This window comes from Melozone crissalis, unplaced genomic scaffold (assembly GCF_028551555.1).
Source record: "Melozone crissalis strain CALT ecotype California unplaced genomic scaffold, PUWL_Pcris_2 ptg000018l_1, whole genome shotgun sequence".
In the NCBI taxonomy this organism is placed as follows: Eukaryota; Metazoa; Chordata; class Aves; order Passeriformes; family Passerellidae; genus Melozone; species Melozone crissalis.
Window position 1 is genome coordinate 19,993,289 of NW_026535796.1, and position 24,089 is coordinate 20,017,377.

Here is a 24,089-nt window from a genome sequence, read left to right on the forward strand (position 1 = left end):
TGTGGGCGTTACTGAAAACAGGAGTGTGGTTTACTGGGTGCTGAAATGCAGCTTGTAAAGAATCTAGTTCATACCTTCAAGGGAATGTGTCTGCAAGAAGCATTTGGGGGAAGAGTGTACGTCTTGGTAGTGAACTTAAAGATTTCAAATACCTTATACTAGCCAGTAATGGGATGGTTGTAACTCCCTCTGATCAGGATTCAGTAGGTGCAAGCCAGTTCAATGCTGTGCTGCCAATTCATGTTTATCACAAACAAGTCCTCAAAACTGGTGTTCACAGTGATCTAAACAAGATGTTGTTCTCCAGTGCAGCACTGCTGTTTCTTGTCAGCTTTAAGCTGCTTAGAACTGGGTTACTTAAGCTGGTGGGAGTCTGTAGTATTGCTGTGACTTTTACTGATGAATCTGTTCTCTTGATAAACCAGGGGTTCAGTTTTGGTGCAGGCAAGCATTTCTACCTGCCTTAGGTAAAATTGTAGCAAAATCTCTGGCAATGTCAACAGTCTCTGGTTTGTTTCTTTTATCATGACTGGAACTTTTGGGCCATGAACATGGGGTACTGTCTGCTCTTGAGTTCTGTGTCTGTTCTCAGTTGTACAAATTACTCACTTGCTGAAAAAAACTCCCATTTATTTCTGTATTGTCATTGTTCAGAAGCAAACTGGTTAATACAAAATAGCATCTCTATCCTGTGGCCCTAAAACTCAATGACTGCTCCACAGAATATTGTGATGACTGTAGGTATAAAATGCTATCCCTGAAATTGGTGTAATTATTTCTGACTGGATTTGTTACAGGAAAAATACTATGCTGGATCCAACACGTTGAGGCTGTTGCAGCTTCATGCCCCAAATATGACCAGTAATAAGGCTGAAAATATATTGCTGGTAGCTACAAGCCCATAGAGCACCTGCACACATGACATTTACATATAAACATGACTGGCCACACCAATCAGGCAGACATACACATACAGGAGCACAGCAGACACAGCCATATCCTGCTCCCTTCCCTGTCTGAGCAGGATGAGGTCATACACATACATGCATATATATGTGTGTGTGTATATTTATATGTATGGTAGGGACCCTTCAGCAGCAGAGTTTAGACACTGTTGGTTCCTGAATCCCAGTCTCCCTGGTTGCTGGCCTGTGGACACAGCAGCTCCAGGCCACAGTGCTGTTCCCAGTGCTGGCTGTCTCTCAGGTGGGTGAGACTGCCCTGCTTACCTGGTGCCAACACCCTGCACATTAGAGACAGAGGTGTGCATCCATGTACAGAGCTGGTGGCATTCCTCTGGGCCTCCATACACACCCACCTGTATTAATGTTTTGATGCACGTTTGTCAAGTCTCTTAAAAATCTATTTTCTTTAGTTCTGTGCTTCTGAGATAATTTTCTATAGCATAAACTTATGCTGCCAAGAAATTTCCAAAGGGTGCTGACCTTTTGTAATGTTGCTGTTCTTCTGCCCATTTTCGAATAAGACAAGATTGAGGGTGACAGAATGAGGACCAGTCCTGACAAAGTTATAGTTTGTGGTAGGCAATGGTCAGTGCAAAATTTGGGAGTATGGGTGAGCCTGGACCTTGGTGTCACACTGATGTCTTTGCCTTCTAGCACCATGTGTAAGTCTCTGTTGTTTCATAGTAGACACAATGTTGTAAAATAAATAACCTTAATAGAAAAAGGTATGGGATGGAAGGCTTCATGGAGGTATTTTTGCCTGCAGCCATGATGCATTTTGGTGTGAATTCCCTTAACGTTCAGAATCGTGTTTTAGCGGGCTTATTGTCAGAAGTGCCTGGTTTATAACATGTAATTAATTCCCTTGGTGTCTGTGAAGGCTGCCAGGCTGGGCATGGGGCGGCAGCTGCGCGGCACCGTTCTGTGCTGGCGGGAGCTCTGTCGAGGCCGTGCCAGAGCTGGGCTGAGCCCGGGCTCTCCGTTTGTCAGCGCCTCGGTAACACCGCCCAGGGCCCGGCTCGGGGGCGCGGTGTGACCGGTCTGTGCCTGCCCTCCCACAGGCACCGCAGCTGCCGTGGTCAGAGTGAGCCGCGCTTTGGCCGGTCAGCGAGAACTTGCTCAGACGATGGAAATAGCGCTGACAGCGTTGCTTCCTCAGCTGACGGTTTCCGCGGAAGGTGGCCGGTTCCTGCCGGCGGCAGCGCTGCCAAGTGTGGAGAGGCGCGGTGCGCGTTGCCGGCGCAGGGAGCGGTGCTCCTTTCCCGGAGGAGGCGGCCGCTGCCCTGGGCACGGGAATGGCGGGGCGGCGCCGCCCCGCTCGGCCCGCCGGGGGGCGCCGTGCGCCGCGGGCCTCGCGCGCACTCCCGACGCGGAGGGAGGCGGAGCCGCGCGACCGGAGCCCCGGGGCTTTCGACGGCCGCCGGTGCGCGAGCGATGCGCGAGCGCGCCCGTTCGAGAAGCTTCCCCGCGCGCGCGGTGCTGCGCGGGCCGGGCCGGGCCGGGCACCGGGCCCCGCGCTCGGCGCGGGCACGTGACGGGCAGGCGGGAGGGAGGGGGATGCCGGCCTGCTGTGCGCATGCGCGCGCTGCGGCGCCATGACGTCAGCACGGTGCGCACGCACGTTGTCCCCAGCTGGCGGACACACGGTCCGCGTGAGAAAGGAAGCGGGAGGCCGCGCGCGCTTCGCGCACGGTAACGACCGGGGAGCGGGGCCGTGCCGGGAGCAGCGGCCGCGTCGCGCGCGAACCCCGCGCGCCTCTGCGCGCGCCCTCCGCCCGCCGCCCGAACTGCGAAAATTGACACCAGGCGCGGGCACGAGGCGGCCGGGCCCGGGCCCGTCGGCCGCGCCCCGGCGGCCACGCGAGGCGCCGCTGCGCGCGGACCGCCTCGGGAGCGCCGGTGGCGCGCGCCCCGCCGGGCAGAGCCGCGCCGGGTCCCGGCAAAGAGCGGCGCGGTTTTCCCACGTGCGCTCGTTCCGCTGCCCTCAGCCGGCTGGCGCGGGCGCTCGTTCTGGCCCCCGCTGCTCCTGGGCGGCTGCCGCTCCCCGTCCCGAGGCTTCTGGCTGGGGTCCGTTCGGCGCGGCCGGGGAGGGCAGCGGGGTCGGGCGGGGGAGGAGGGCGTTCAAAGCGACAGGTGCTGCGCTCGGCCCGCAGCCGTGACGCCACCTGCCCGGGGCGGGGCCCCCGTCTCTCGCCGCCGTTCCCGGGGCGGCCCCTCCTGGTGCCCGCTCGGTCGGTCGGTGTTGAACGGCGGCGCGGCGCGTGGGGTGTCCGCTGCCATTGGGCGCGCGCCGTGGGTTCTCGGCGGCAGCGCGCGGCGGGTGGGGGCGGGTGGGGCAGCCCCGGGGCTCGCGCGCCGCCGGCGCTCCCCTTCCCACGGCGCTTCCCGGGCCCGCCCGCCCCGGAGCGCCGTGCGCGGAGCCGCGTCCCGGTCGGCGCGTGGGGAATTGGGTTGGTTTGTTTACATGAGAAGGACGCTTTGCATCTGATTGTCATCCTGCTTTTGGCGGGTCTTAGTGCGACTTGTGAGTCGTTTTGGCCGCTGCGCCCTGCGTGGACGCTGCTTCTCAATTACAAGGTCTCTGTGTAGAGAGGGGAAATCTCTGACGCTGTTCAGAACGTCAGCTTCCACAAATACACGTGTTTCCCCTGAAATATTGCATTAGAGTCTATGTGCTATAATAAAACAGGCTCCTGTGTGTCACCAAATGTAATAAAATATATTAAATTGTTTTCTGGTAAGAGACTGTGCTAGCGCTGAAATAACATAGATTTTGATTACTCTAATTGCCCATAATCACATTTTAACCACGCACGTTTTAGACTGACTGTGCGTGGTGCTTGTGGTAGAAATAGCTACTGCAGTACAACATGGGAACTTTGAGCGTTGGAGAACAGAAACTATTACTCTGTAGGTCTTTATATGCATAAAATTTCTGCTGAATGCATGGTTGTTGAGGTTTTTTTTGTAATTTTTTTTCTGGTATGTCTTTAGTAAGATAATTTAGTCTAATAAATTTAAAGGATTCAAGTAAATGTAAAGCTACAGACATCCTGCATACGTTAAACCAGATCTGAAACCACTTTGATGGTGCGTTTCCTTTGTGAGCAAATACAGTTTTGGTGCATACCACACAGCATTAGTGTGATCTCACTTTCCAACTGCATGTTTACTGTACATATAAATGTGTTATATGTGTATGTGCAAAGTAAGTTGGTGGAAAATGATGTAGAACTTATGTGGTTCCTTTTTCACCACTCTGTATATCTGAGATTTATTTCTATTCCGTTCTTATAGGTGAATATGAAAGCGCTTGTGTCTTGGGGATAACCTTTTTCATTGCTGGGACTTGAGGTGTAATCTACTGAAAAAGCAGAGCAATATACTTGAATTCATTTTGTATCCTGGACTCTGTTAAGGAGTCCTCAGTGGGTGGGTGGTTATGGGTATGTTTGTGGGGAAGGATTTCCTCTGCAAAGTTAAACTGAAAACCAGACCTTGTAAATTCACAGGTATCAAAATCTGTGCAGAACAGTTTTGGTTTATTTCCTCCAATTTAAGTTTTACATTAGGTTTTAAAGTGTGATGTGTAAGGGGTAAAAATGGATCTGTGATATTTCCTACTTGTTAAGAACATTTGTCATATGAATGATAAATAGGGTATAAATTGTCTCTTGAGCTTTGAGGTCATTTGCCACATGTGTGTGACAGCTTGTTAGCGCAGAGGGGTTTTTCCTCTGTCAGTACCCCAGTCCTAACAAAATAAAGATGTCTTATTAAATATCCAGGTCACTTAAAACTTATGAATTAAGAGTTAATTCTCTTGAAAGAGATATGGTTGTTCTCCAAGCCATAGGATTATAGAACAATTTTGGTTGGAAGGGACCTTAAGGGACACCTAGATCCAGCCTTCCTGTCATGGACAGGGACACCTTCTGTTAGACCAGGTTGCTAAAAGCCCCATCTCCATCCTGGTGTTGAACTCTTGCAGTGTTGAGGCATCCAAAGTTTCTCTGGATAACGTGTTGCAGTGCCTAACCACCCTTGTAGTAAAGAATTTATTTCTAATATCCAATCTAAATTTCTGTCTTTCATTTTGAAGCCATTTCCCCTTTTTCTGTCGCTGCCTTTGTGAAGGTCACTCTCCAGATTTGTTGTAGGTCGCCTTTAGGTACTGAAAGGCTGCAATTAAGAGGCTCCCCAGAGCCTCTTCCAGGCTGAACAATCCCAACTCCCTCAGCCTTTCTTCACAGGAGAGGTGTTCTGTCCTTCTCAACATCTTTGTGCCCCTTCTCTAGATTTACTCCAAAAGGTCTGTGTCCTTCCTGTGCTGGGGACCCCAGAGCTGGATACAGCCCTCCAGGTGGGGTCTCAGCAGAGCAGAGCAGCGGGGCAGAATCCCCTCCCTTGCCCTGCTGGCCATGCTGCTTTGGATACAACTATGCAAGTTGTCCTTCTCAGCAGGAATAGTCCGTTTCTCCATCCCCCAGCCTGTGATTGGTACTGGGGGTTGCCTCATGTCAGGTGTATCACCTTGCACTTGGACTTGTCAAATCTCTTATCAAGCTTGTCCAGGTCCATTTTGACATTCAGGCATGTTAGCTTCGCTTACCTTGCCAGTCTGGACCCATGAGGGACACCACTTGTTGTGAATGTCCCCTGGGACTCAGAGCTGTTGATCATTACCCTCTGGATGGGACCATTGTACCAATTTCTTATCCAGGGAATACACCACCCATCAGATCCATTTCTCTCCAGTTTAGAGAGGGGGATGTTTTCAAAGGCTTTATGGAAGTCCAGATAGACAACATCAGTAACTCTTCCACTGTCCACCAACACAGTCACTGTTGTAAAAGGCCACTGGGTTGGTCAAGCAGGATTGTTCTTGGTGAAACTGTGCTGGCAAGTCACCTTTGTCCTCCATGGACCTTAACGTCACTTCTAGGAGGATCTGTTCCACGATCTTCCCAGCCACAGATGTGAGGTCGACAGGTCAGTAGTTCCCAGAATACTTCTGTCTACCCTTTTTTAAAAAATGGGTGCAGTATTTCCCTTTTCCAGTCACCTGGCACTTCACCTGGCTGCCACGACTTCTTGACTATTAAGGAAGGTGGATTGGCACATCAGCCAGTTCCCTCAGGACTCTGGGATGCATCTCAGCTTCTAGCAGTGGTGATTAACTCTGGTCTCCAGCTCCCACCAACTACATGTTTGATAAAAGAATCCATCATTTTTTGTCAGTGTTGTGTTCCTCATACAATAAGGATCAAAATACAAACATCTGGATGTGGAAATAGGATTTTTGTGTTACCAGAAGTGCATATTTTAAATTTTCACATAGAAAAATATACAGGCTAGTTGTAAAATGAAGTAGTTTATGATCTTTTGTTACAGTGTTGACATAATTCTTAACCTGGGAGGTAGACACACAGAAGTGGAGTTGTGTATATACAGATAAAAGTAACTTCTTTAGTTCCCTAAACAGTGATTATGCTAATCATTACAGTACAAATGTTTTCTTGTTTGATTTAAATTATTTCCATAATTGAGAAGATAAAGGAAGCTAAGGCTGCCCAATGCTTCACATTCATCCATTTAATCTTAGCTGCATGGTCTTTTGGGGGTTAGTTTGTGGTTTTTTCCAGAGTTTATCCATTTGAAGTATTTTGTCCCTTCTTTCTCTCTCTGCCCTTGACAGACAGTTAGAAATTGCTGGAGAGTGTAAGCAAAGAAGTTCCAAACACACAAACTTCAACAATTTCAATAAAGAAATTAAGAGAAAATGTTTTTAACATTTCTTTTTTCTTTCCTCCTTTACATTTTTGACAAGTTGTAGACCTCAGGGAACTCTTTCTTTCTTTCTGACAAGACCTTTATCTTTGTGTCAGAAATGTGCCATTTGCTCTTCTGAAAACTTTTGCATGTTCTGCTGAATGTTGTGAAGTGAATGATCTGCAGACTGGAGGGAGTGTCTGAACAAAGTGCTTAGGAATACCAAGCAAAGCAAGGAGTTCTGTTGGGGCAAACCCTGTATGAAAAAGCAATTTAAAGGTGTCATAGCCCCCATGTCTATCAGGTCAGAATTGTATACACACATACAACCTTGATGTGTTGTACCCTGATTGTGCTCTGTTTTATAGTACTGCTTATCTTTTAAGTTTATAATGTGGAGAGCTATTGCAAAAAGGATGTCTCATGCTACTTAATTACTTTCTTAGACTGTATTGGAATAATTTTAACTGTGTTTTCTGTTTCTTCCAGAATGGTGATCACACGTAGAAGATTATCAGAACTCTGCAGAATTTGCATTTGGTTTGAGAGCTTGTGAAAGTGCTCATCATGGAGAAACAGCAGATTGTCTTGGCTAGCCGGGACGGTGGGACTGTGTCTGGTGCAGCGCCCGCTTTCTTTGTCATCTTGAAACAACAGCAGGGAAATGGAAAAGCTGACCAAGGAATCCTAGTAGCAAACAGTGATGCTTGTGCTCTCGCCAGCAGTGTATCCATTCCAGTCAAACCCAGAGTCAAGACCTGCCTCCCAGCTGACTGTGTGTCAGGGGGCATCACTGTCACCCTGGATAACAACAGCATGTGGAATGAGTTCTACCATCGCAACACAGAGATGATCCTGACGAAGCAGGGGAGGCGGATGTTCCCGTACTGCCGATACTGGATCACGGGGCTGAACTCCAGTCAGAAGTACATCCTAGTCATGGACATATCCCCAGTGGACAACCACCGGTACAAATGGAATGGCCGTTGGTGGGAGCCCAGTGGGAGGGCAGAACCACATGTTCTAGGACGAGTGTTTATTCATCCAGAATCCCCTTCCACTGGCCAGTTCTGGATGCACCAGCCAGTATCCTTCTACAAACTTAAACTCACCAACAATACCCTGGACCAGGAGGGTCACATCATCCTGCATTCTATGCACCGATACCTGCCGCGACTTCACCTGGTGCCTGCAAACAAAGCCACAGAAGTCATTCAGCTGAATGGCCCCGATGTCCATACGTTTACCTTCCCACAGACAGAGTTCTTCGCAGTTACAGCCTACCAGAACATCCAGATTACCCAGCTGAAAATAGACTACAATCCTTTCGCTAAAGGCTTCAGAGATGATGGGCTGAATAGTCGGCCTCAGCGTGATGTGAAACAGAACAACAACTTAGAATTGGAAGGAGGTGCTGTTTTTAGCACTCCGAGCATTTGTGGTCACCCTGCTGAAGTTGGTGCATTAGATGTGCATCAGAGAAGTTTAGATTCTTCATTCGTTAGTCAAAATCCGTCAGACACTGAGCTGGACAAAGAGTCCTTTAATGCTGAAGGAGACTTCTTGGGTCTCCTGGACAGTGACCTGCCTTCAGGTGTTATGCCAAAGCTGAAACAAGAAGTCTCTGAAAGGTGGGTTAACACTGCATTTTCAGTACAACTGCTGGTTAAGTGGGATGTTTTGTGAATAAATAACAGGATGTTCAGTGTAGGGGTTTGCTGCTAAAGGTTGCATGACCTGAAATGGCAGAACAGTTAATGTTACTAAAAACTTTTCTTTCCTTAGTCATAGTATCAGTCTTGACTTTCTAAGGTGTCTGGGGAATGCAAGAGTTCAGTATTGTTTTTTGTGTTGCTTTAGTTCCCATTGTTGAGAAGCATTTTAGAAAGCTAAATTAATTTTGTTCAGAGTTTTAGACAGAGCATATTGCAGTCATTAGAACACTGCTTTTGCTTTTAGGGTTGCTCACCACATTGACATGCTGTCTATCTATAGCTTCAGTTTTCATCAGTGAAAGTAATGGTGTGTGGGTATTTAGGTTGCATATGTGTAGGGATTGCTGCAAGGCAGTTGTAATTGGCAGCAAGCCACTGTTTTGTCAATAACCACTGCTTGGTGTGAATTCTTTTCTTCCACAAAGGAGTGTGAGGTAGCCTGCCTGTTGGTAGTCAGTTGCCTCATATTTGCTCTGAGGTAAGGGAAGTACTTCAGAACAACTTGGTTTTTCTAAAGCAAGCCTGGCAAAACTGTTATTTTACTGCACTTTTACTTAGTTTTGAAAATCCAAGCCATAGCATGGAGCAGACTTAGTGAATAGTTAATGTCCATGTAGAGATACTTAGAATGATAAGAAATTATTTAAAAAAACACTGAAGTTTCTTTTCTGCCATGTTGGTTCATGTCAGTTTGTTAATACCAGGCTTAATCTGCCAAAGATTTAGTGACTGAAGCAACCTTTGTAGACCAGTACACAAGAAAATTATTTAACTGCAGGATATCAGGATGATGTTAATGGTGGAATTAGAGGTCAGTTCTTACTGGAGAAAAGTTATATTTATGATGTAGTTATACAAAGGCTGTAATGCTGTACAACTGTATTACACAACTGCAGTGTGTTTTAGAGAGGACAGAGGTTTCCTCTGTTTGTTTTTTTTTTTCTTGCAAGAAGGATCTCTTTTCCTTTTGGGAAAGTTTTCCTGAAAAACTTCAAATTACAAAGTTATTCATGCTTTGACACTTTATTGAATTTATTTGTAGTAATTCTAAGGAGTTTGGAGATTTAGAGTGCCCAAACCTTTCTTTTGCAGTATTTTCATGTGTCAGTCTGTTAGTAAAAAGATCTTTTAGGCTTAATTTATTCTCAAAAAATGCTGCTCTATCCCAACTTAAATCGGAAAATACACAGATTACAGAAAAGAATTTTTTTTTTTTAATTCAAAGAGCATGGAGAAAAGTTTAGATGACTTTGCATGTTAGAAGTAGAAATAATTATTGACAGCTTTATTTTGCTTTCATAATGATATTCATTTGCCTGGAGAGGGTCATTGAAGCAGATTTAGTTGAGAACTGTTTATTCCAAGGAATAAAAGATGTTTTAAGGACTCAGGGACCTTCCTTCAAAATAGGTGATGCACGTTGACAGATTTAATTTCTTTTGATCCAGAGCATGTTAGATACCTTCTCTGGTTTTGCCTCCAAGGTAACTGATCTCTGAAATATGCTAAAATCTGTGCAGTCTGGAAAACTGCAAAGTTTTTGTTTTCTGGCTTGGAAATACCTGTCATTGATGAATAAATGTTACCACTGTCCTAGAACTACTTTCAGGCATTGGCCAGCTTTTTGTTGTGTTTTTGTAATCTGTGGAAAAAGTCAAATTCTTTACTTGGAAAGGGAAAATTGACCTTATCCAAGAAATGGCAAAACTATCTTTATAAGGGCTGGAGGTTTTCAGAACATTTGTTCTCCTGTTTTATTCTGATCTGTTCACAGTGTTTTCATGCCCTATAATTGAGTTTAGAAGTATGTCAGCTTCCAAGGACAGCACTGAAGAGTGTAAAATTTTTCTTAATCAAACCAAACACATTAATTTTTACAAATCAAGGCTGGGAAGTTGTGGGTTTTTTGTTGTGTTGTATATTTTTTGGGGGGTGGGGGGTGTTTTTTTTTTTTGTTTTGGGTTTTTTTGTTTTTGTGGGGGGCAAACTCTTAGTAGGTAGTACTTGATAGGAACTGTCTTGCTTTTAGGCAGGGTAGTGATTTCTGCTGAGCTTAGATTTGAGAAGCAAGTTGGGAACTGCTGCCTCTCAGACAATCCTCAAAAGAAGTGGAGTTCCTAGTGCTGTTGAGGGTGATACTTCCCACCCATACTCAATTCTTCTGACATTTTTGATAATAGAACTATGTAAAAGCTTGCATATATACCTAAGAGTAATTTGAATCCTGAGTTATTACAGGACTTCAGAAATTAAGGACTGTTTTCTTTTGCAAGGCACTATGTGGGTTTTTCCCTTCTGCTTCTGTGGCCTGATAGTCTGTTTAGTTTAATTAGGTGTGTTATAAAGGAAAAAAAAGTTTGGGTTGTGGATACTTCATTAGAAGTGCTTATCCCTGGATGTACTTAGATGTTTAGGCCATGGAACAAACAACTTTACTAATTCTTAAGTCTTACAGGCTTATGTACTTCTCCTCCTTTCCAAGGTCTTTTGAATTTCCTTCTTCAAAAATAAAAAATCTGTGGGATTTTTAATGCTCCATTAGTCTTGTTGTTCTAATTTAGTTGTCTTGTGTTTAGTCTTGATAGTTTGAGTATTTTTCCTTTCTTGCCTTTCTTTTGGGGGAAAAAGGCAAGTGGTTATCCTTCAAACCTCTGCCATAGTTTGCTAGACTAATTCCACAAGAAATCAGATACCTCTTCCCAATCCTTCCCAGTGTAATTTAAAATGATATACCAAAAAAAAAAAAATAGTATCTTAGTACTTTTCAAAAAATGATCAGCTTAGTGGTTTTTAATCTGGAAAAAGCCAATAAGACAGTCTTGTCTGCTTTTGTTCTTATATTGCAAGGGTGCCAAATACATTACTTGGGCTATAAGAAAGTTGGTTTAAATATGCACTGTTCCATACCAGGTAAAGAAGGAGCTAGTTCAGACACAATTTCAACATTTTTACCTGATCTTAGATTGAAGATTTTCAGAGGACAAACTTCCTTGATTCATCTTCCCATAATTAGAGGAAGAGAAGTTTCTGTGACACTTAGGTTGCATGTAACTTCAGAATCTAAGGCCAGATGAAATTGCTTCAGTGCTTGAGAGCAACATTTTTATTCTTTGCAAAGTTGGTTATTGCATCAGAATTTAAAACAGGATTTTGTGCAAATGCTTTATCTTCTCATGCATATACATGCATGGGTCATACCTCACTCTTGTCACCACCTGGCTTATGGTACATTATCCAGAATAAAACAATATTTGGGTCTAGAAGTTTCAGTTTTACAGCAGGGCTTTTTAGTTCCAGATATCAAATAGAAATCCTGGCCTGCAAGTTTGTTAGGGTTTTTTGCCTCTTGATTTTCAACAATTCTAAATTAGCAGAGCAGATGTGTCTTAATAATATTAATTTTAATTGTGGTTGAGCTTTGCTGAATCAACCTCTTAGTTTGGTATTGTGGCAGGATTTTCAGCTGCCAGTAATTTATGAGTAGTCTGTCTTTTCATTTCTTTCACAGTAACTCACTGACCCAGAAAGGCTTTTCAATCTTACATTTCACATTATTAATTACATGAAAGTTAGGAAATTTCTAATAGGAAGCTCATTGTCCGGAGAAAACAGTAGACAAAACAGGACTGGTACTCCAGTCTCCTGCTGCCTGCTGTTCCCTCAGGAGTAGTGTTTTTGCTTTAAGCTGAATAATGGTTACTTAGTGTCCTTATGAGTTGCATCAAATTTTCTAGGTAGCTTCACTTAGAGTTTCAGATGTAAATATATACATTTGTATCTTGACTGCCAGCTTCCTGTGTTAATACTGCAGTGTTTCTCCATAAAGGGAATACTCCCAGCTCTGTGTTGTGGTTTTTGTGTGTCCCAGCTCTTCCCCCTGAAGTATGTCCTCAGTCTACACAAGAAGGAAGCAGCTTCTTTTTCCCTTTCTCAGTCCCAGCTGTGGGTTCAACTGGGCTCAGCACTTCTTTAAAGGGGTGGGGATGGATAATGTTAATGATAAAGTAGACACACATATACTTCCAGTATATATAAAGCAATATTTACTCTCTATATAATATATTAGTACTACAATTGCATTAAATTTTACTTGAAATTGTTGTCATTAACGAATAATTTTACTTTTAATAACATTTTAATAACACAAAGTTGACAATAATAATTTAATACAATTAAATTATGCATAGTGTATAATATAGTAAGTAATAAGGTATTATTTGAATACTATGTGATACATTGAGTAAATAAATTCTGACCTTTTTTTCCTGAGTTTTATTCTGGGTATGAATTTCTGGCTTCACACATTAGCATTTTTTTCTTATGACAAGGAGCCAGGTTCTGATACACTAAAGAAGACTGGTGACTGTAGTTCTTTGACTGATCTGTCTGGCCCTCAAAGAAGCCCATTATGAGCTGCCTGTACTGTTAGTCTTCAGTATCTAATGCATGGTATTTTGAATTCTGGTTAGGTTAGGATTCAGACCTAGTGGAAAATGCAGCAGAATTGAGTAGGATATTAGTATTTTGTAAGTGTTCAAACAACAGTTGAATTTAGCAATTATCTGCATATGGCTTCAGGGTGCATTAACTAAAATTTTGGTGCTTTAAGGGCTCACTTGGCTTCTTACTTGCAAGCATAATGGCTTTAGTGTCTTAATGAGATACACAGCAAACTAAGGCTGCTTCTGAGCATTTCAAATATGACAGCTTAGCATGAGTTCATGTTGAGTAAAAGAGGAAAAAGGGCAAATGTCACCCTGATATTAGTAGGGAAGGAAGTTGTGCTGCTGCCTTCAGATAAGAAGTTAGATTGTTGTTAATAATGGCAGTTTCTTGGGGCTTCTTGAGTACTTCTAAAAGTGTAAGCTTGAAAATGACAGCTTATTTAGCAGACATATCTGGGAGCATTTTAGAGGCCTTTTACAATATAACCAAGAATTATGAGAGGTGGTGCAATTTTGGTAAAGGAGATTTGATAAAATAAAAATCTTATGTTGTATTTTGGTTTTGTCCCTTCTCTCCCACCGCAGTCCCATTGCTAGCAGTTATGAGAGCAATTCCCGTGTGGCATCTCCATTGGACCCAAATGGACAATTTAATGTAGTTATTAAAGAGGAGCCAGTAGATGACTATGACTATGAGTCAAATATTTGCACACAAGGAATAACTGTGAAACAGGAAGACACAGATGAAGAAACTGATGAATATTCCAACACTGATGATGACGATCCCATTGTACAAAAACACCTAATGAGACGCCGTGAAACAGATGGAACTGATGGAGAATTCACATCTAGGAAGCGTATGCTAACCAGTCCTTCAGGTGTTGCCAAAGCCAAAATGTTAAAACTGGATAGTGGTAAGATGCCTGTGGTCTATTTGGAGCCTTGTACAGTCACAAAGAGCACAGTGAAGATATCTGAGCTGCCTCAGACCATGCTTTCCTCTTGCAAGAAGGATAAATCCCCTTTGGGTGCGGTCCTGGATTCCATGCCCGTGTGTTTTGAAAATCACAAAGACTCTTGCTCAGGCACAGTCACTGGGCCTGAGGAGTTAGTTATGAAGAAAGAATCTCCTGGGAGTAAGATGTCACAGAAATACTGTTCAGTCAGAGAGGCCCAGTGGGCTCTATCCAAATTACCTAATTTTAATCTCAGGGGCTCAGTAAATTGTGATTTTCCAGACAAAGAGGTCTGTGGCAGAAAAAGGCCTGGCATACTGAAGAATGCTATGTCCCTCAAAGGCTCTGGTAACAATCAAAGCACTCTATCATCATCTACAAATAAAAGAGGAAGGCCCCGGAAACTGAAAATTTCCAAGGCTGGTCGACCACCTAAAAGTATAGGGAAAAATGTAGTAGCCAGCAAGAACACTTCTCTGGGGCCTGCGAATATCCTTCCAGATGTTAAACCGGACCTTGAAGATGTTGATGGTGTTCTTTTCGTGTCCTTTGCATCAAAGGTAAAACCTCCTTGTTGTGGAGTAAAATTCAAAAATTTGTTGTTCAGTTGTAAAGCCTTTGTGCTTACAACTGAAGTTGTGTTTTCTTTTAAACTGAGTTTAGAGTTTTGTGACCTCTTTCTAAATCTGTTCTTCATAACATGGTGTTACTTCTTGCAGCTTAGGGAAAAGTAGAGGGATCTAGAGTTCTGTATAAAGGAATGCATACTTGTTTATGAAACAATCTCATGTTCTGAATAATTTTGGTAATATTTGATGTGATCTACTTTGCATCTAAGTGTTTCAAGGTATCTTAACTTACTCAAGGCTCTTCATATATGTAGGAAGCTCTTGACATTAACACTGTTGATAGAGCTGGTGGAGAAGAGTCTCAGAATCTTCAGGCTCCCCTTTTGACTCCAAGTGATCCAGGTACATTTTTCTCCTGTTTTTGTGAGTGGCTCTTTCCTGCAATAAGGGAATTTGTAAAGACATACTGAAAAAATTAATAATTAGGTCAGGTTTTTTGCATAGCCAATGTTTTTTATATGTTCTCTTATTTTTTGAGTAGATTGTCAAGCAAGAATACAAGTATTAGAAAAGGAGCTGATGGAAGAGCTGAAGACCTTGAGGCATAAACAAGTAATACATCCTAGCCTTCAGGAAGGTGAGTGGTCATGTACATACTGATAAGCCTGATTGGTCATTGCACTTAGTCATACTCAGCTGATGATTTCCTACTGGTGCCAATACTGTGTATTCCTGATATGGCTGGGACCTGGATTCTCATCTGCACACATTTTTGTTGCAAACTGGAAAATGTAGAGGTGGCAAAAGGTGACTCCTGAATCTCCCAATAGGAGAGCAGGAGTCTGCATGTTTTGTGCATCTTGCAGAAGTTGCTGAGCCTTTTGATGGTGCCTGTTTTGTAATGACCTAAACCTGGTTGAAAGCAGTTAGAGTTGGTTTTACTCCTTCATAAAAGTAGGCATTTCTTGGTGAGTAGAAGAGCTAGAGATCCAGCAACACTTAAACAAGAATACTTTTACTGTGATTTGAGTCCATATTTCTATGAGTCCCTATTTATCCACTTCACTAGCCGTGTTAAAGGGCCAAGCAAGGTACTTGTAGTTTGTGATCTTCTGTTTATATACAGAGTTATTCTGAGGTAGATGGAGGAAAAAACAAGGATCCACAGAGTGGAACTTCATGTTCTCTCTTCTTAGGATGATGAAAGACATCAGTAATGGTAGTCCTGAGACCAATGATGTTAACGTTGGCAGCAGAGCAGGTGATGAAATTATTGATACACATGGAAACATTGTACTGCATACTCCTGAGGTTGTGCCCTGAATGTTTCGAACACATAACTGTAACACCGTAGGGATTGAGTCTCCAAATACTGATCTTGGCTCTGATATGAGCTGTTCTGGGCCCTCACAGAGCTTCTGTGGTGGAGAGCATTGGACTGTCTTGAATGGTTTATGCATGGTGTGTGATTAGAACTAGCCATGTTAAGCCATTTTAGGATTTTATTGTGGACCTCCTAGGTGTTACTTTTACCCAAAAAAGTATAAAATTACAGTGTGTTGGCAACCATGTGGTACGTTGGCAGCTACAGCACTTATGAGGGCTTTTACTCATGGGATGATCCTGCAGCTGGGAACATGTACAACCCACATGCTTTTTCTCCAGCTGAAGTCTGAGGTGCCTTCTGAAGGGCTTTGAGCAGTTCACAGATACTGCAAAATGGACAAGAAATGTCAAGCATTAGGCTAAGAAAAAGACATCTGAAGAATTTTGATTTTCTTGAGTGGTGATGACCATCATTTCCATCATGTTGGATGGTAATCTGCTGAGCTTGTTAAATAGTGAAATTGCAGTTCAGCAATGATGGAGATAAACCACAGCTTCTAAGTTTTAGAGGGAAAAGAAGACACAGGAAAACAATTTGCAGCAAGAGCATTACTACAATAGATGCAATCTGATTGGGCTGTGAAGTGAATTACACTATGAATACTCTTGTTGTTTGACTTCATTATCATTAACATTATCTATCCCTACCCCTTTAAAGAAGTGCTAAGCCCAGTTGAACCCGCAGCTGGGACTGAAAAAGGGAAAAAGAAGTGGAGGAAGAAGCTGCTTCCTTCTTGTGTAGACTGAGGACATACTGCTGCATGCGGACAAGGAACCAGACTTTCTCCAGATTGCCTTCATCTTCCAAATAATTACAGATCTCTTGCCTTGCAGACTTGAGATCCTGGAAGGAACAGACATAGCAGTTTTGATGTTAACTCTGTTTTGATTCTCAACAGTGTAGTTGAGAAGTTTAGGATTCTATTTGAGATTCACTGATGAAATGTTGGAGCTGTACCTGAACCCTACAATTGCTCTTGATCTGTGAAGTTAATAACAGGCTGATGGAGGATGTCTAGATTTTAGAGGCACCAGAATTTCAGGATGCTTCAGAAAGAAGGGAATCCAACTTAAGTGTGTTAAAAGGAAAGTTCCTGCTGGAGCACTGCAGTGCTATGGGATGCTTCTTTTAACTGGGCTGATTTGAATCCGTGACTATATTCTTGAAAACTGAAGGCACTGTTGTCATGTTACCTATTTCAGGTTAATCAGCTGCAGCTGATGAAGATGAGAAAGTTCTTATAGTTCTTCTTTGCTACTGTTTGCTTACAACAACTGAAATTTAGCAGTGCTCTAAATTGGAAGTGATAGAAATTTTGAAAAGTGATTATTCACCTGTTGTGTATGGTGATGTCTTTATTGACATAATACTTAACTGTTACCATTTGTTCTCCTCTGGCTGCCTGCTCCTGGCTGCAGTCATTCAATTTTGCACTTCTTGTGGCTCCATCCTCTTGGACTTTGTCTTGGGTGTTTTTTACTTCATGATCCTAAACTGAAAAAAATAGATTTTCTGCTTGTGTGATGTTCTTATTTTTGTTTTAAGGGTAAAACAAAGATAGGCTTGCTTTTGCAGGTGGCAAAAAGGAGAGTAAAGAAAAATAAACTCTAGACTCTTTAAATTTTATTTGAATAGAAAAAAAGAAATTAATGGCATCTTGACCCTTGTCAGTCGACATATTTTTATACAAAACATGAGACTGACTTACTTCTTGTTTTCCCTATGTAGATATGAATATTACATCTCACTAGACTGCCTGTGATAGCAGTATCTGTTTAAATAACCGTGCTTGAGATTTTTTTCATGTCAGTTGTTTTCAGGCTGCTAGTAATCTGGTCACTGTGTTTCCACTTGTGAGCATAAATGTGTAGGGCCAGCACGAGGTTTCTGCTGTATGTGCAAATATAACTTTGTTTCTTGAGCCTTGTCAAGCCCTACATTCTCAGTTTCAAGGTGCATACATTTAATGTATTCATTTCAAACTTGTGGGCAACAGGAGCAACATTTGAAAGTTTCTATAGTTAAAAGTCAAAATAGAAGTTCTCAGCTCCCAACTGTGAGCTGAATTTTATTGTCAATGGTTTCTTGAATTCAGTATAACAATATTTCCTGAAAAGGTACAACATCAATTTTCCTAGCTTTTACTTTTCTCATCACTTCTGTTATCTATATTATTTCTGCCATTGACAAAAATCACTTTTATTACCAATTAAATCTTTCAATTTGACTCTTGGGAGTTGTTAATGAAGGAACATGTTGATGCTGCCACAAATGATTCAGTGCCTTTAACAACACAGATTGTTTAGTTTGTTTATAGCCATTTTTCCCCATTTCAGGACCAGGTGGGTCCTGAAATCGCTGCCTAAACTCATATCATAGCAGTCACACACACACACACATTCTTCAGAGCTAAAATGTGGTTTCTTGTCTCTTATTGCTGGTTGAAGCTGATGTATGTGTGATGTATGTTCTTGCTCGAGTTTAAGCTCAGTACAAAAGGAGATGTGTAAGTACTGCTGGCAGGCTTGGTAACTTAGGGATATGAAGTATCAGTCAGCTGGGTTGGCTTCAGAGAGTAACTCTTGCCTTCAAAGATGTAAATGGTGCAAATTTATTCAGAAAAAAAGATAGAGAGTTTTATTATGAGATTTTTTACAACACTGTCACAGTGGTTAATAAATTTCTGTGAAAACTTCAGTAGCAGTCAAAAATGATGAAAAGTAATTCAGTTTTTTTCTCAAATTCCCATTGTGTAAAATTTCTTTAATTTATACCTGCTGTAAATCCAATGTAAGTAACTGTTATGGCAGTAATCCTTTTTTTAAGTCTCTTAAAATGGTGGGGAAATTCCAGAAAAGCCCATGGTCACTGAATGGTTAATCTTTTAGTGAATATCTTGATTTTCTTTTTTGTAACATCTTGCTTCCTTGAGACATTTGCTGTTACTTATTTCTTGTAGTGGGACTGAAGTTGAATTCTGTGGACCCAACAATGAGCATTGATTTGAAATATTTGGGTGTGCAACTTCCTCTTTCGTATTCAAATTACTCTCTGTGGAGCTATCCAGGTACCAACCCCAATTCTCCAGGTGGGTGGAATATGAATTTGCTGTAATCTCAAGTGCCACCTTTTTATTATCAATGAGAAGGAGAGAATGGCTATTTAGTTCAACTTGTTATCTAAAGAGATGAGAATGATACTAAAAGGACAAAATAGGAGAACTTCTGTAGATCATTTTGTGGTTACTGGGCAAGGAGTCCTGAGTAATTGTGGTTGGATTATTTTGAGGGTTCCCGTTTTGTGATGGTTATGATCCAGTAATAGCATCTGTCTATTTTATACTGACATCTCAAATTGCTCAGAAAAAGATTAAGCAATCTGAATTTGTCTGATAGTGCTCACATAGCAAACAAAAAAAAGTTGTCTTTAACAGAGTTGAGTATCTGAATTTTCCAGAAGAAGGCCTTAAGATGCCACATGGGGGCTACCCTATAACTTCATGATAATTATTTATTATTTATTACAAAAGTTGTGACTGATTGTTCTTTTAAAAATTTGCTTGGTATCCAAACAAGTGCATTTCTCATACTGTGAATCATACTGTGACTGGTTCTCGTACTGTTGGTAGGTACTGTAGTCAATAGTGACTGGATGGGCAAAGTGTAGCTTATTTTATATGCTTATCTTCTGCTTAACTGTTTCTCCCACTGTAGTATTCTGATTACTTAATGTCTTTCTTAATCTACTGCTTTTAGGAGCTGGTAGAGGCAGACATTGAATTTCAGGTGGTTTACACTGCAGGAGAGGAAGATTCAGTTGAGAAGACCTCAGTCAGTTTAGTGTCAAATGCAATTATTTCTAGCCTTAGAATATGTTAAATGGCCACACAGATCCCTGTTAGTACCTTTACATTCCATCTTAGCTCCCACAGTTGATGCTAACTTGACAGAGATGTAACTGCCTTTTGTGGTTATTCACTGGCCATGCCCCTAATATTCATCTGAATTTGACAGAGCAGTGAACATTAAATGAAGTTTCTGCAGGTGTTATAAAAGCCATTGGCCCAACTGAAATGAGAGAATCAAATTACTTTTCTTGCTGTGTGAGGCTGTAGTATAAGCTCAAAACCTGCCTCTTCCATTTTAGCCTGCTAATTAGTTGATTGGCCCATTAGCCTTTCAGAGCCAACTGCTTTTGCTCAATGCCAAGGAGACCAAAACAGAAAATAAAGGAAACACTTTGTGTGAGATTGCAGATCCTTGGCCATAGAGCAGAACTCTACAGGGAATTTGGCCTTCTCTTGAGTATTCTGTTAACTAAAAAAAAACAAATAGAAAAAATTAGGTTGCTTCAAATATTTTGATTTTGCTACTGTTCACCTATCCCTGAAAAGGAAGAAGCAGAGTTTGCTAAGACACTGATGCAATTAAACTTGGTTCATAAACTGAGGCTAACTTTCTTCTTTTCCAGATACTGGATTTTCTTTTGTTTCCAGGACAGGAAAGACAAATGATTTCACAAAAATCAAAGGCTGGCGAGGGAAACTTCATGGTGCTTCTAGAAATGAAGGTAAAAAAATGTAAAAAGAGAGAGATCAATGTACATATTTCCAACATGTGGCCATTTTCCTGACCTTTCATGGGCCTTGCTGTTTGGTATTTGTGTCTTAGTAAGAGATGTATTTTTTTATATTGAGACTGTTACGATTAAAGAATTTTTTAGTACTGGTTTCATAGTCAGAATAGAGATTAATGAGGGAAGAGAGAAACTTTGCTTTTGCTTTATTAAACTTCCTTTATTTTGACCCATGAAATTTTTTGCAGCTTAGTTTTAACTCCCCCATTCTGCTGGGAAGGTGAGTGATAGACTGGCTTGGCAGGCACCTGGAGTCCAGCCAAGGCCAGCCCACCACAAATGCAGGTGTAAGATCTCCACAAAAACAATTGTGCAGGCTGCTGACCTGTTGTATTTCAGAATGGATTATATTTGGTGTACCTATATTATGTACTATTCTTGTGGAAAGTGCGTTTTTTAGAGCTGTATTTACGTATCCTGCCGTGTTTGATTTTTATAAAATTTAACTTCAGGAGTTAAAGTACTCTCCATTTATTTAGGTGGCAGTTCAGAAAGTTCATTGAAGAATCGCTCAGCGTTCTGTAGTGACAAGCTGGATGAGTACCTGGAAAATGAAGGGAAATTGATGGAAACAAGTATGGGATTCTCTTCTGACACTCCCACTTCTCCTGTGGTATATCAGCTTCCTACTAAGAGCACTAGCTATGTTCGAACACTCGACAGTGTTTTAAAGAAGCAGTCCACTGTAATTCCATCAACATCTTACACATTGAAGCCTGTTCCTCCATCATCTACCTCTAGGAAAACAAAGACTCAAACCAGACAGACATCTACAAACAGTAAAACAAAATCACCTTACAAACCTATTTTGCCTTCACCTTTTCCTCCAAAGCAGAAGCAGAACTTGCCAGTGTCTGGGGAGAAGTCTGCTAAGCCTGCTAGCAGTTTGAGTAACCAAGCAGATAGTTTTGTGCTGCCAACTGTGGATGAAAATACATTACCAAAACAGATCAGTTTGCGTCAAGCACCACAGCATCACCAAGCACCTCGTCCACCAGGTTTGTCTAAATCTCAAGTGAAGTTAATGGACTTGGAAGACTGTGCTCTCTGGGATGGGAAACCACGGACCTATATTACAGAAGAGCGAGCAGACATCTCTTTGGTAACCCTGCTTACAGCTCAGGTACATCTGTAATAGTTTCTTTCTTATCTGTGCTGTTGCTTTTCTTAATCTGTCCACTAAGGGATGTTGCATAGTGATGCAGAAAATAAGACTGAAGCTCCTAAGGATCATGATAAAGCATGAGATTCCTTTGTGGTGTGTCTTTGCAGTGAAACTTGAGGGGTGCTGAATTAGCAGTATGGGAAAAAGCTAATTGGGATAATAGTGTGTTGATACAAATTATTAGTAATTTGAACTGTTTAAAATTCTCACCATTGCAATTTGAGTTAAAACAATTCTTATTCAGTAACTGCATTTCCTTGCTATTTTCATTTTGATGTTTTCAGTTGAGCTAACCACAAGAAAATCCTGGTCATGTAACCTGATTGTCCCATGATAACTTTTGCTTTTTCACATCCTGCTTATTATCAGGATGGTTTTGCTGTCTCCAGTTGCCTCTCAAAAACCTTCAAGCCGAAACTCTGTTCTGTGGGGATTTTGGGGTTTTTGTGGTATAGAGGACAAGTTTTTGTCCATAAACAATGTAGCTCGAGGCATTTTCTAAATGAACTTTGAATAGCAATTTTGCATATACTTGATTGCATTTTACTAAAATATTCCTCTTACGAAAGTTTGAAGTTTATGCTTCTTTAAAACTTTTTTTAGGCATCTCTTAAAAGCAAACCTATCCACAAGATAATAAGACGACGAGCACCTCCTTGCAACAATGATTTCTGCCGACTGGGTTGCATATGTGCCAGCCTGGCCCTGGAGAAACGTCAGCCCACCCACTGCCGCAGGCCAGACTGCATGTTTGGCTGTACCTGCCTCAAGAGAAGGGTCTTGCTGGTGAAGGGAGGATCAAAGCATAAGAAAATGATGAAAAAGGCTGTGCGTGGAAATCTTGTGCTGTTTGGAACACAAGGACAACAGCAGGAGGATGAAGATGGGGAAGAAGAGGGTGATGGGGAAGAAGAGGAGATGAAGCAGAAGGATAGGAAGAAGAGAAAAAGGGTGGAATACAGTGAGTATTGGTGGAGATTACGTACAGCAAACCACCAAACTTCATGGGCATTTTTTCTTGGGATGTAGTAGTGATGCCGTTTCTAAATCCAGCTGACTTACAGGAAACAATCTCTTTTTTTTTTTAAATTCTTACTTATGTGATCAACATTTTGGGTACTGTGTAGTTATTTATTGAATCAAATGGTTGGAGTTTCTTCTTGGTAGTTTAAAGTCCTGTTCAACTCTCCAAATGTCTTTAAAAAGACTATGATGGATATGAGATAATTACTGCTGTCATTGTTGGTAATGTTCACTGTTACAGTGCAGTTATCTTTCCTTGTGAACAAGTCATTGGAGCTGCATTTTCAGTTGCTGTATATAGCTGGACTTTCTTGGAAATATAGCTATTTGTGGTAATTTCAGATCTGGCCTAAGGTATGCTCAGAAAACCAAATTGGTAGAAACTGCCTGTGAATTTACATTTTCAGTTTTTTCCTAACAATATTTTTAGTAATAGCTAACACAAAATATTCTCTGGTGTTCTACTGGAATAAATTAATTCTTCCATATATTTCCAGTATACAGGTCTGGGATTTTTTTTTTTTTTGGGTGTTTTGCAATTTTTCAGTAAGCAGCATCAGTGGAGGTCACTTATTTTCAGTGGTTTTTCAGATCTTCTATCACAGTAAAAGTGAGAAATGAGGATTGGTGTACATTTTTACTTTCATTTTTTTTTCCTTGTAGACAAATCCCAGTCACTTTTTGACTAGAATTTGACACAAGAAAAGCATCCAGAAGGATTTTCTGGCAGTTTGGATTAGTGATTGCTGCATGGCTAGACCTCAAACTCAAACAAAAAATTCTGTTACTGCTGTGTTAGATGGTGTTTTATTTGTAAGTAATTTTTGTTTTTTCTTTTTTTTCAGCTATCTGTGATTCAGAGCCAGAACAACCTGTTAGGAATTGTCCATTGTGGGTGAGGGTGGAAGGTGAAGTAGATCCAGAGCCAATTTATGTCCCAACACCATCTGTTATTGAACCAGTTAAATCTGTGGTACTGCCCAACCCAGAGGTCTGGCTTCCTAGTAAGAACAGATCTTCCAGTGGAACAAAACCAAGCAGAATGTACATTCCTAGACCAAATCCAGTGGTAAGAGAAAAAAAAAAGATGCATGTTTTTCCTTGTACTGAAAACTAAAACAAATACTGCCAAAAGCCTCTGTACTAGACAATTTTAGAAAAGCTTGAGGTGGAAGCTTAGGACTGATTGCCTATAGGTGTGTTGATAAGATAGGATGGATTGATTATATATAGAATATTACTATGTTCATCTTCTGTTGAGAATTTATTATAGCAGTATGGAGATGGTGGAAGGTGATTCTGATTCACTTATAGCCTCATTTAAAAATACAGTAATATATGCTATTTTTGTCAAAATTTAGTCCTGTCGTGTTTGTTAAAGTTAATAGCTACATAATGTAGCCTATCTAAATATGAATTACTTGCAAAAAATGTTGGGATACAGACACAAAGTGTTC

At 41.6% G+C, this 24,089-nt stretch overlaps 1 protein-coding gene across 8 annotated transcripts in view; it reads left to right on the forward strand.

The window, feature by feature from the left end:
- The window catches only part of MGA (MAX dimerization protein MGA), a 57,967-nt gene that overhangs the window by 3,562 nt on the left and 30,316 nt on the right, over positions 1–24,089 (forward strand). For 6 of the 8 annotated variants that reach the window (XM_054275073.1, XM_054275079.1, XM_054275077.1 and 3 more), the window contains exons 3-11: positions 7,227–8,368; positions 13,483–14,413; positions 14,737–14,824; positions 14,964–15,059; positions 18,769–18,897; positions 20,280–20,378; positions 20,924–21,567; positions 22,213–22,570; positions 23,478–23,701. In XM_054275073.1, coding sequence (XP_054131048.1) covers positions 7,305–8,368; positions 13,483–14,413; positions 14,737–14,824; positions 14,964–15,059; positions 18,769–18,897; positions 20,280–20,378; positions 20,924–21,567; positions 22,213–22,570; positions 23,478–23,701 — 3,633 coding nt within the window. In that variant the 5' untranslated portion in view covers positions 7,227–7,304. Of the gene's footprint in view, positions 1–2,570; positions 2,658–7,226; positions 8,369–13,482; positions 14,414–14,736; positions 14,825–14,963; positions 15,060–18,768; positions 18,898–20,279; positions 20,379–20,923; positions 21,568–22,212; positions 22,571–23,477; positions 23,702–24,089 lie in introns of those variants that run through there. The other 2 variants (XM_054275075.1, XM_054275078.1) reach the window with 2 other exon arrangements.